The sequence below is a fragment of the Pseudorca crassidens genome, chromosome 10 (assembly GCF_039906515.1).
Source record: "Pseudorca crassidens isolate mPseCra1 chromosome 10, mPseCra1.hap1, whole genome shotgun sequence".
NCBI lineage: Eukaryota > Metazoa > Chordata > Mammalia > Artiodactyla > Delphinidae > Pseudorca > Pseudorca crassidens.
The window spans coordinates 23,170,478-23,183,740 of NC_090305.1; the positions used below are offsets into that span (position 1 = coordinate 23,170,478).

A 13,263-nucleotide genomic window follows, 5' to 3' on the forward strand; every position below is an offset into this window, starting at 1 on the left:
CCATGCCCAGATTGGGCTCAGCCAGTTTTTCCTCCAGTGTTCTTTCGAAACCATCGTGGCTGAACAGGACCATCTGCCTCTCACCCCTTATCTCTCACCCCTTGGACTCTTCTAGAAGAAAACTCACCCGCCAGGGACCTTGATGCCAGAGAGTGAGGTCTCTCTGGGAATGGAGGTGGAGGAACAGGGGTTTTGTGCTTTAAACCTGGAGAAGTTGTGCCTGAAAACACCAGATAGAGATTCCCATATGGATCGGATAGTTTCCTTTGTGTTTGTTAACTATAGCGGGGAGCACAATCTTTATGATCCGCAAACATCAGGAATCTAATCTGTAAAACTGATTTTGGCCCTTACCAATACAGAAATGTGCCTAAATAGCACTGCCAATCATACTCACAAAGCTCCTAAATTTTACTTTCCCAAACCATGTGTCAGTGTCTCCTGTGTTGCTGTGTTTTAAAATTGTCTTCATTCCATATCCCTGAGTTTGTGTGAGTTGAAGAGGAGCAGAAAAATACCACCCCAAAATATACCATTCTGGCATACTGATTATTTTGAACTAAAGTTATGATGAAATAAAATTTATATTTTGGGGGCTTCCCTGGTGGCACAGTGGTTGAGAGTCCTCCTGCTGATGCCGGGGACATGGGTTCGTGCCCCGGTCCGGGAAGATCTCACATGCTGCGGAGCGGCTGTGCCCGTGAGCCATGGCCGCTGAGCCTGCGCGTCCGGAGCCTGTGCTCCGCGATGGGAGGGGCCACAGCAGTGAGAGGCCCGTGTACCGCAAAAAAAAAAAAAAATTAAATATTCTTTCAGGATTTTAAAAATCAAATACTGGAGTATGGTATATACACTTTAACCATACTAGATAATGCTATTTTGAGTTCCAAAGTGCTAGTACCCAACAAAACATTGTAAATCAACTATACTTCAGTAAAAACATAAATTTTTTAAAAAGTGCTAGTACCAACTTAAGCTTTTACCAGAAATGTGTAAGAGTTCATGGAGCTGATCTGTTTACTCTGAAAATGAAACTCAGCTTGGGACTTCCCTGGTGGTCCAGTGGTTAAGCATCCACCTTCCAATGCAGGGGACGCCCGTTCAATCCCTGGCTGAGAACTAGGATCCCACGTGCCACAGGGCAACTGAGCGTGCTACAACTACTGAGCCTGCGCCACAACTAGAGAGCCCACACACTGCAACTACTGAGCCCTCACGCTCTGGAGCCCACGTGCCACAACTAGTGAGAAGGTTGCGTGCCACAACAAAGAGCCCGCATGCCACAACTAAGACACGACGCAGCCAGATAAATAAATAAATATTTTTTTAAAAGAAACAAACAAACTCAGCTTAAGGAAAGGAAATAGCAGTTGAAAGTCACTTACTTGTTTGCAGAATCACCCAGGCATTTTCTTTTCTTCCTTTATTTTACTTTTATTCCATATACCTTGGCATTATAATTTTAGCATATACAGATAATGCTTCCTTTCAGTTTTCAGTATAACCACATAGTATTATTTTATATGTTTGAAACATTCGATAATAAGAATAAAGGAAGGAGAGGAGAGAAGGAAGAAAGCAAGGGGGAAGGAGAAAAGACAAAAGAAAACAAAAGTAAAGGAATGAAGAGGGGAAAAAAAAGAGGAAGAGAGGAATTGGAAGTGAGGATAAATAACATTTTCAAGGTGAAAGGAGATAAAACAGATTTAGGCAATAACTATAGAGTAATAGAGACTTAAGAGAGCTTTGTTAGTTATCTACTGTTGTGTATCAAACTACTTCTAAACCTTAGCAGCTTAAAACAACAAACATCTATAGTTAGTCAGACAGAGAAAGACAAATATCATATGATATCACTTATATGTGGAACCTTAAGAAAATGATACAAATGAGCTTATTTACAAAACAGAAATAGACTCATGACATAGAAAACAAACTTCCGGTTATCAAAGGCAAAAGTGGGTGGGGGGAGATATAAATTAGGAGTTTGGGATTAACATATACACACTACTATATATAAAATAGGTAAACAATGATCTAATAGCACAAGGAATTATATTCAATATCTTGTAATAACCTGTAATAGAAAAGAATCTGAAAATATATATCAATATATATGTATTTACTGAATCACTTTGCTGTACACTTGAAACTAACACAGCATTATAACTTAACTACACTTCAATTTTTAGAAAACCAAACATCTATCACCTCAAAGAGATAATACGAAACAAGCGAAATGGAACAGATGCTGGTAGAAGTTGGATAAAGAGAAGGATTTTACAAGATGGAATAAGTAAATAGGTTGTTGGTATACAGATGGAAATTATTTTGTTAGTCCCAGTCCTCCAAGAAACAAATGCCAAAATAGGATTAAACTCAGCAGAATTTTATTAAACATCTGTCAGAGAATATGGAGAGGGAACCAGAAAAGATGAGAGAGCCAGCAGACCGAGATGCAACTCTGATCGCAAGTGATGAACAGAAGGAGAGCTTTCCTGGACTCTCCAAGACCATCAAAAACAATCTAAGCGAAGTTAAGCAAGGCCAGAGGGAGTCCTCAAGTCACAGTTGGTCATCAGAGGAGTCCCACGTCTCCCAGGAATGAGCCTCCCATAGTGTCCCTGCTGTGACCAGTTACTGTCTGGGAACAGCCCACAGGAAGCAGGGCCTCTGCACAAACGCTGTCATAGATTTCAGAGCACAGGAGCGTGGGTCCTGTGCCTTACCTGGGAGTGTGACCCAAACCTTCACACCTGATGGGTCTGGGCCTCTGGAAATCAAACACTTCTGTTATTGGACTTAATTACATCCCTCCCAACCAAATTCTTATGTTGAAGACCTAAAGACCAATGAGACTCTATTTGAAGATAGAGCCTTTAAGGAGGTAATTAAGACTAAACAAGATCATAAGGATGGAGCCCTAATATGATAGAACTGGTGTCTTTATAAGAAGAGCAAGAGGGCTTCCCTGGTGGCGCGATGGTTGAGAATCCGCCTGCCAGTGCAGGGCACATGGGTTCGAGCCCTGGTCCGGGAGGATCCCACGTGCCGCGGAGCAGCTGGGCCCATGAGCCACAACTGCTGAGCCTGCGCTCTGGAGCCCATGAGCCACAACTACCGAGCCCACACGCTACAATTACTGAGGCCCACTTGCCTAGAGCCCGTGCTCTGCAGCAAGAGAGGCCACTGCGATGAGAAGCCCGCACACTGCAATGAGGAGTAGCCCCCGCATGCTGCAACTAGAGAAAGCCCACGTGCAGCAACAAAGACCCAACGCAGCCAAAAATAAATAAATTAATTTAAAGAAAAAAAAGAAGAGCAAGAGACACCAGAGATAGCCTTTTTGTTTTTTCTTTTCTTCTTTTTTTTTTTTGGTGGGGGTGGTGGTTTGGCCATGCCGAGTGGCTTGTGGGATCTTAGTTCCCCGACCAGGGATCAAACCCGGGCCCTCGGCAGTGAAAGTATGGAGTCCTAATCACTGGACCACCAGGGAATTCCGTCTCTCCCTTTTTCAATTCCCCTGTGCTCACAGAGGAAAGGCTGTGAGGTCACTGTCTGCAAGCCAGGAAGAAAGGCCCCACCAGACACTAACCCTGCTGGCATCTTGATCTTGGACTTCCAGCCTCCAGAACTGTGAGCAAATTAATTTCTGTTTTTAAGTATCCCAGCCGATGGTATTCTGTCATGGCAGCTTGAGCAGCCTTTCTCAGGCTGGGTTGCTGCATTTGTCTGTTCAAATTACAGGGAACGTGAGAGAACCAGGAAGCGCCCAGTCTACCACCACTTCTGAATGGATTCCTCCTGCCCTCATTGTGTGGTAGTAGCTCCACCCCTTTCTGCAGATTAGGGTAAATTACTCCTTCCTCGAGAAGAGGGAACTCCGCTTCTTACCTGCTGGTCTCTGGGCACACGGAGTCCAAACTTCTCTGGAGGCAACAGTAATGGGTAGAGGCGTAGTTCCATGGTATCCTTGTGGTACACCTTATAAAAGTGCCCCTTTGGAGAACCAGGACCCCCAACCCTGTGGAGATGTGAAGGCAGGAAGTGTAAAATCCCCCCCGTGGGTGATTGAAAGTAATGGTAAATGGGGTGACGCCTGTTTCCAAACCTTGGTCCTGGACCCACCTTATTTTCCTATTGAGAACATGGCACTATATAAAAGTCTCTGATTTAATAATACACTGCATCCAGAAAGATGTATCCCCATCCCTTCAAGATGTTTCCTCAAAGATGGAGCTTTAGTTGCATCTTCAGAAGGCCTGTCCAGCATTCTGTGTGGCTGGCAGCCCCTGGGTGGTGCAAACTGTGATATGACCAGTGGATCTCATGGTCATGGCCCAGCCTGCACCTCCTTCACTGTGAAGTTGGCCCCTGGTCAGATACTCTGCTAAGAGCAATTCCAAGTCTGTGCATCAGGAATTTCAATGGCCACCACGTAGCGGTGCTGGCTAAAGTTCTGAGGACCGGAAAAGAAGATCCGTACACGGAATAGGTGTCTGTCCCAGTGAAGATGAACCTCTGGCCCTCCAAGGATGGAGGGGACAGAAAGCAAGTCAATTTGTCAATTAGCAGCTAGTTAGTCACTCAAGAGACAGTGCTATATCAGGGCCCGGTATTGGTCTCTAATGCTGACAAGTTGAACATTCAGGGGCAGGTGTCTGAATTCTAAAGTCAATGTTCACCCGCTCGATGTCCATGCCTCGGCCACAAGAATTCACTGTTGAAAATCTTTAAACTGTTGATACTAAGAAAGCCTTTGTGAGAAAGGAAAGCAGAAAAATGTTGAAAGTCCCTTCTTTTAATGGCCTCTTTTCCTCGCAAGGACACAAAACATCTTCCTCATCTCTGACTCACCTCTCCTCCTGGGGCATCCCACAGAGGATGGCAATGGCTGGGAAGTTTTGCTCCACTAGGAGGCGGGCCAGGGCAATGCAACGCTGCACAGACCTCAAAAGGATCATTACGTGTTGGGGGAGGGGTGTGGCGGTGAGAATGAGGGGATGTGGGCTCCCAGGCAGGCTGCCTTAAACTCCTTGAGCTCAAAGCCACCCTCAGACATGGCCCTGTCCACCAAAGGGCCCAGAAGCCAGCCCCACACACAAGTGCACAGGCACTAGACTTAAGATTCCCAGGGCCCTGGACCCAGCTTCCCGAAACCCCTGGACCCAGCTTCACCCATCACTGGGCAGGCATCAGCCCCAGGACACTCTGGGCCCCAGCACTATCCACCAGCAAGTCGATACCAGCCTCGGAACCAGCCTCACATACCAATCAGCAGGCTCCAACACCAGAACCCACTAAACCTCAACTCCCCCCACCAGTGAACGGATACCACCCCCAGGACCACCACAGCCCCGAGGCTGACAGGGCAGGACCCAGCCCACCTACCAGCAGGGCGATGCCAGCCCCAGGTCCTGCTGGGCCTCAGTGTCATCCACCAGCAATACAACACCAGTTCTGGGATACCTGGGCCCAGCAGCCAGAGAACCCAGGTCCTGGCTCTGCCTGCCAGTGGGCCAGCACTAGCCCCAGGGCCCAGTTTCACCCACTGGTGAGTGGGCACCAGCCCTGGGATCATCTGGACCCCAACCCCACCCACCAACAGGTGGACACTGGCCCAGGGACCAACACAGCCCCGCAGCCTGCATTGTCAGGACCCAACCAACACACCAGCAGGCTGGCACCAGTCCCGGGACTTCCTAAGCCCCAGCCCTGCCCACCAGCAGGTCAACTCCTGCTCTGGGACACCTTGGGCCCATCAGCCTGCTGCCCTGAGATCCAGCCTCATCCACCAGCAAGTTGACACCAGCTTTGGGACCCCCAGGGTCCCGCAATCAGAGACCCCAGGACCCAGCTCCACCTCCCAGTGAGTGAGCACAAGTCCTGGGATCCCCCATGCCCCGGCCCCACCCACCAGCAGGCCAACACCAGCTTTGGGATACCTTAGACTCCTCAGCCAGCCACCCCAAGATTCAGCCCCACTCACCAGCAGACCAACACTAGATCTGGGAACCTGAACCCACAACCATACCCCCCCGAACCTGGATCTGCCCACCAGTGAGCCAGCTTTAGCCCCAGGACCCCCTGGGATCCCACACAAGCTACCTCATGACCCAGCCCTGCCAAACAGCAGCCATCAGCTTCTGCACAAGGCAAGGCCTGGCAATCAACCAGACCAGGGGCCAGCCATGCCTACTAGATGGTCCACAGTAGTAAGCCCACCACAACAGAAGGACTCACACAGCCCACATAGGGGACACCCCTAGAGCATATAGCTCTGGTGACCAGAGAGGAGTGTACAGCTGGGATGCATAATGTCTCCTACAAAAGGCCACTTTTCCAAGATCAGGAAATGTAACCAATCTATCAGATACATAGAAACAAAAACAGCAAGTTAGCCAAAATGAGGCAACAAAGGAGACTAGAAATCAACTACAAGAAAAAATCTACAAGAAACACAAACACATGGAAGCTAAACAACATGCTAATGGATCACTGAAGAAATCAAAGGAGAAATTTAAAAATACCTAGAAACTACTGAAACAAAAACACAATGATCCAAAATCTATGGGACACACAGAACTGGAACAAATAATCCTAAAATTTATATGGACCACAAAAGACCCAAAACTGCCAAAGCAATCTTGAGAAAAAAGATCAAAGCTGGAAGTATCATGCTCCCTCATTTCAGATTATTCTGCAAAGCTACAGTAATCAAAACAGCATAGTACTGGCACAAAAACAGACACATAATAAACTCACACATCTAGTCAGTTAATCTACAACTAAGGAGGCAAGACTATACAATGGAAAAAAGACAGTCTCTTCAACAAGTGGTGATGGGAAAACTGACAGCTACACGTAAAAGAATGAGATTAGAAAATTTCCTCATACCATATATAAAAATAAACTCAAAATGGATTTAAGACCTAAATGTAAGACCTGAAACTATAAAAATCCTAGAAGAGAAGACAGGCAGAACACCCTCTGACATAAATAGCAGCAATATTTTTTCAGATCTGTCTCCTAAGGCAAAGGAAACAAAACAAAAGCAAAAGTAACCATGTGGGACCTAACTAAACTCTCATAAGCTCTTTTGTTTTTTTTTTTTTTTGGTCACGCTGAGTGGTGGCAGTGAAAGCAACGAGTCCTAACCACTGGACTGCCAGGGAATTCCCAAAACTCATAAGCTTTTTTTTTTTTTTTTAATATTTATTTATCTATTTAGCTGCGCCATGTCTTAGTTGCGGCACGCCAGATCTTCAGTCTTCATTGTGGCATGCGGGATCTTTAGTTGAAGCATGCGGGATCTTTAGCTGCAGCATGCGAACACTTAGTTGCAGCATGTGGGATCTAGTTCCCCGACCAGGGATCGAACTCAGGCCCCCTGCATTGGGAACACAGAGTCTTAGCCACTGGACCACCAGAGAAGTCCCAAAACTCATAAGCTTTTATTAAAAATATTTACTTATTTATTTTTGGCTGCATTGGGTCTTCATTGCTATGTGAGGGCATTCTCTAGTTGTGGCGAGTGGGGGCTACTCTTCGTTGTGGTGCACGGGCTTCTCTTTGAGGTGGCTTCTCTTGTTGTGGAGCACGGACTCTAGGTGTGTGGGCTTCAGTAGGTGTGGTACATAGGCTCAGTAGTTGTAGTTCACGGGCTCTAGAGCCCAGGCTCAGTAGTAGTGGCACATGGGCTTAATTCCTCTGCAGCATGTGGGATCTTCCCAGACCAGGGCTCGAACCCATGTCCCCTGCATTGGCAGGCAGATTCTTAACCACTGCGGCACCAGGGAAGTCCAAAATTCATAAGCTTTTGCAGAGGAAATGAAACCATCAACAAAATAAAAAGACAAACTAACGAATGGGAGAAAATATTGATATGACCGATAAGGGGTTAATATATAAAACATAAACAGCTCATACAACTCAACATCAAAAAAACAAACAACCCAATTAAAAAATGGTCAGAAGACCTGAATAGACATTTTTCTAAAGAAGACATACAGATGGCCAACAGGCACATGAAAAGATGTTCAACACTGCTAATCATAAGAGAAATGCAAATCAAAACCATCATGAGCTATCACCTCATACCTGTCAAAATAACTATTATCAAAAAGTCAAGGGGGGCCTTCCCTGGTGGCGCAGTGGTTGAGAGTCCGCCTCAACATGGGTTCGTGCCCCGGTCCGGGAAGATCCCACATGCCGCAGAGGGGCTGCGCCTGTGAGCCATGGCCACTGAGCCTCCGCGTCCGGAGCCTGTGCTCCGCAACGGGAGAGGCCACAACGGTGAGAGGCCCGCGTACCGCAAAAAAAAAAAAAAAAAAAGTCAAGGTCTTCCCTGGTGGCGCAGTGGTTAAGAATCTGTCTGCCAATGTAGGGGACATGCGTTCGAACCCTGGTCTGGGAAAATCCCACATGCCGCGGAGCAACTAGGCCCGTGAGCCACAACTACTGAGCCTGCGCGTTTGGAGCCTGTGCTCCGCAACAAGAGAGGCCACGATAATGAGAGGCCCGCGCACTACGATGAAGAGTGACCCCGCTTGCCGCAACTGGAGAAAGCCCTTGCACAGAAACGAAGACCCAACACAGTCAAAAATAAATAATTAAATAAATAAATAATTAAAAAAAAAAAGTCAACAGGGCTTCTCTGGTGGCGCAGGGGCTAAGAATCTGCCTGCCAATGCAGGAGACACAGGTTCGTGCCCTGGTCAGGGAAGATTCCACATGCCGTGGAGCAACAAAGCCCATGCGCCACAACTACTGAGCCTGTGCTCTATAGCCTGTGCTCCGCAACAAGAGAAGCCACTGCAATGAGAAGCCCGCGCGCTGCAATGAAGAGTAGCCCCCCGCTCGCCACAACCAGAGAAAGCCCGCATGCAGCAACGAAGACCCAACGCAACCAAAAGTAAATAAACAAATAAATAAATGTTTTTTAAAAAGTCAATAGCTAATGTTAGTGAGGATGTGGAGAGAAGGGAACACTTGTATGCTGTTGATCGGAATGTAACTTGGTACAGCCACTGTGGAAAAGAGTATGGAGTTTCCTGAAAAAGCTAAAAATAGAACTACCATGTGGGGACTTCCCTGGTGGCACAGTGGATAAGACTCCGAGCTCCCAATGCAGGGGGTCCGGGTTTGATCCCTGGTCAGGGAACTAGATCCCACATGCATGCCACAACTAAGAGTTTGCATGCCACAACTGGGGAGCCCGTGTGCCACAACTAAGGAGCCCGTGAGCCGAAACTAAGGAGCCTGCCTGCCGCAACTAAGACCCAGCGCAACCAAATTAATTATGTTTTTTAAAAAAGAAGATGAAAACACTCAATGCCCTGTGGTGACCTAAATGGGAAGGAAATCCAAGGAATAGGGGATATATATATACATGTGGCTGATTCACTTTGCTGTACAGCAGAAACTAACACAACATTGTAAAGCAACTATACTCCAATTTTAAAAAAAAAGAAAATGAAAACACTAATTCGAAAGGATACATGCACCCCAATGTTCATAGCATCACTATTTACAATTGCCAAGATATGGAAGCAAGCTAAGTGTTCATCAACAGATTAATGGAATACTATTCAGCCATTAAAAAGAATGAAAATTCCCCATTTACAACAACATGGATGACCCTGGAGGGTATTATGTTTAGTGAAATAAGTCAGAGAAAGACAAATACTGTACGTTATCACTTATATGTAGAATTAAAAAAATTAAACGAATGAATATAGCAAAACAGAAACAGCAGGTATAGAAACAAACTAGTGGGTACCAATGCAGAGAGGGAAACGGGGAGGGGCAAGATAGGGGTAAGGGAATAAGAGGTACAAACTACTATATATAAAATAAATAAGCTACGAGGATGTATTATACAGCAAAGGAAAAATAGCCGCTACTTTGTAAAAACTTTAAATTGAGTATAATCTATAAAAATTATGGATCACTATGTTGTACACCTGAAACTAACATAATATTGTAAATCAACTATACCTCAATAAAATTTTTTTTATTTAAAATAAATGCAGGGCTTCCCTGGTGGTGCAGATGTTAAGAATCCTCCTGCCAATGCAGGCGACACAGTTTCAAGCCCTGGTCCGGGAAGATCCCATATGCCACAGAGCAACTAAGCCCATGCACTGCAACTACTGAGCCTGCGCTCTAGAGCCCAAGAGCCACAACTACTGAGCCCACGTGCCGCAACTACTGAAGCCCACGCGCCTAGAGCCCATGCTCCGCAAAAGAGAAGCCATTGCAATGAGAAGCCCACACACAGCAACAAAGAGTAGCCCCTGCTCGCTGCAACTAGAAAAAAGCCCACGCACAGCAACGAAGACTCAATGCAGCCAAAAATAAATAAATAAAAATAATTTTAAAAGTACTACTAGACATAAATCTTATTATATAAAGAAAGACTATTAGATACAGGAATAACAAAAATAAATACACACAGTAACAATCCAGGTTTACATTTATCTATCTTCATCCCTTCATTTCCATGACTATGAGATCCACAGCTCATCCAATAGATTTGAACTGATCCAAATACCAGCTTTTTCTTTAGTTCTCACAGACGAACAAAGCCAAATCCACAGACTCTATTATAATTCACGACTTAGGACTGCACACTGCAAGTTATTGGATGTTAGTCCATTTTGGAGTTCATAACCTGAAATAGAAACTCAGATGGTTGGGACCTCCCTGGTGGTCCAGTGGTTAAGACTCCATGCTCCCAATGCAAGGGGCCCAGGTTCAATCCCTGGTTGGGGAACTAGATCCTGCATGCCGCAACTAAGATCCCACATGCCTCAAGTAAGACCCCGCACAGCCAAATGAATAAATAAAAAAAAAATAAAAAATTAAAAAAAAACCTCAGATGGTTGAAATGTCTAATTTTCAGGAAGGATACTTCATTATTTTTGCATCATTTAGATTGTCTTACACAAGTTTTCTTAACAGCTGCTAATCTTGCTTTTAATTTATAAATGTGGTTAGTTTCACTTCAATGTTGAATGTTGTGGGCTGTTTAATCGTATACTAGTTTCCCTTAACTGTAGCAACAGTAGTTTGGGCCTCTTATGTCTCAATAAATAGGACTTTAGCCTGTGCATACACTGCAGTTCAAAAATGAACCATGTATAATTCTATCACCGAGAGACAAGGAAAGCTTCTCTCCTCCAAAATTTTAGAGGGATTCTTTTTCTACTGAAAAATGGGAACCTGCCAGTTAATGGGGAACGTGAGGTCTCTGACCTCATCTAAAGGTGCTTCAGCCCTTCAAGTTCAAAAACGATTGACCTGCAGGAAGGTCTTCCTCTCTGGTTCCTGGACCCCCACACCATGGAAGAGGCCATCTTCCCTCCGAATTCAGTGTGATGTCCTCCATGGTTTGATGGGAGGGCTCACCAGTTCAACAAAGCTTGAAACCCGGTACCAGTGTATAGCGCCCAGACTTACCAGAGAAGGCAAACACTGAAGATGTGCAATGTACAGCAGGGACAAGGAAAAAGGTCCCTCTGGGCCAGCAAGAAGAGGAAAGGGAAACAGAGGGAGAAGCAATACTTGAGGTCAATGGGTATGAGCTTTCAAGTCAGGTAGACCAGGGGGTGAATCTTCCTGGCTTTTCCACCAACCAGCTGTGGAGCCTTGAGCACATCCGGCCCAGAGCAGGCCCCAGCCCATACTTACTGAATTGAGTGCTGAACGAAATTCTCTGACCATTTCCTCATCTGCCAACCAGTAATGCAATTCCTACCTTGCAGATTTGAGAGGAGTGAGAAAACACACAGTGCTAAGAAAAACAGACACAAGACATGCAGTAGGCTGGGGACCAGGGTTCTAAAGCAAGTTCTGCCTAACTTGGCAGGAGCATTCTCACACCAGGCAACATGAGTTCCTGGACTCTGTCTGGGGCCAGGTTAGGAGGCGGGCAGGTGCAGCAGAGCAGGGCAGGGGCAGGGCCAGGCACTGAAGCGAGGCCACAGCGCGGAGGGAGCCAGTTCCTGGTGGCTGTTGGGTGGCTCAGACAGCTCCTTGCCTCCCCAGCCATGGTTCTCCCTTTGCCCTGGCTCTCCCGAAGTTGCTGCCGTCGCCTCCTCCTGCCACCCTGGCCCCCAGCACTCCAGGGCTCCTGGAGGTGCTGCTCCCAGGGTCCCAAGGCAAGCACAGAAAAGACTAGCTCCACAGGCGCTGGGCAGATGTCACCTTCCAGGGTAAGTGGCACCAAGAGTGAGGGTGGAGGGCAAATGTGTACTGGGGGCAGGGAATCCCCTCCCATCTCACCCTGTACCACAGGCCAGCTGAGTGCAGACACTACCCCCACCCCTAGAGCATGCTGCCTAGTTCCTCAATTCCCCAGCACCCTCCCTGCCCCCACCCCACTCCAGACCTCAAGGCACCCTCTACCTACACCCCTCCCTCCCTGCACAGTCCACGAAGTCCTTGAACAGGAATTTCCCCTCATCCAACAGTTAATTATTTCTCAGGGCGGGTTGGGACAGCCAGTTCTCCCCTTCCCATACGTCACACAGAAGTCCAGTTATAGCCCCTGGGCTGTGATCTCTAACTTTCCCCCTCCCCCCAGGCCTATGCCTAAGACAGGAAGCAATACAGATGTACTGCTGTTAAGATCATGTGTACTGCAGGCATCGCAATACACATGACCTTAAACTAGTGGTGCTGAAAAACAGGAAGGAGGCAGTGAACCTCAGCCCCCTGCCCTGGCTGATGCTCTTTCCTAACACCCCCCTCTCCCAGGACCCCTGGCCCCGCCCCACAGCTGAGCTGGCCCAAGCTGAGGAGCTGCTGGAGCAGCAGTTGGAGCTGTACCAGGCCCTGCTCGAAGGGCAAGAGGGGGCCTGGGAAGCCCAGGCCCTGGTGCTCAAGATCCAGAAGCTGAAGGAACAGATGAGGAGACACAGAGAGAGCCTGGGAGAAGACACCTAAGCTTTCCACCAGTTGCCACTTCACCCTCCTACACTGGAAATACTGCACACTACCCTCCCTCCCCAGCCCTTTGATCAGAAACATCCCAGCCTCTCCCAGGCCACTAAGGAAACGGAAGAAACCACCACAAAGGGCCAGAAATTGCAAAGTAGTGAGAAGCCACGGCCTCTGCAGTCTTTTCAGTAACATCCCCCAGTCTGACACCTCCTACTGACCTCCGCCCCACAGCAGTATACACAGTCCCCACGGGAATTTACTCCGGATTATGCCCTAAAATAGCCTCACCCCAAAACCAATAAAGGGACGGAGCGC

General features: G+C 47.1%; 1 protein-coding gene across 1 annotated transcript; it reads left to right on the forward strand.

Annotated features, from left to right (window-relative positions):
• Positions 1-11,894: 11,894 nt before the first annotated feature.
• On the forward strand, positions 11,895-13,254 carry MCCD1 (mitochondrial coiled-coil domain 1). The gene is made up of 2 exons (XM_067752481.1): positions 11,895-12,218; positions 12,763-13,254. Exons 1-2 carry the CDS (start codon positions 11,895-11,897, stop codon positions 12,949-12,951), a joined length of 513 nt encoding a protein of 170 aa, XP_067608582.1. The 3' UTR covers positions 12,952-13,254.
• Positions 13,255-13,263: the final 9 nt, after the last annotated feature.

What these genes read in the sequence shown, in the direction of transcription:
- MCCD1 (XM_067752481.1), top strand. Translation starts at nt 11,895, where the DNA reads ATGAGTTCCTGGACTCTGTCTGGGGCCAGGTTAGGAGGCGGGCAGGTG. An exon ending in GGCAGATGTCACCTTCCAGG is followed by an intron (nt 12,219 to 12,762) that starts GTAAGTGGCACC and finishes CCCCTCTCCCAG; the next exon opens with GACCCCTGGCCCCGCCCCAC.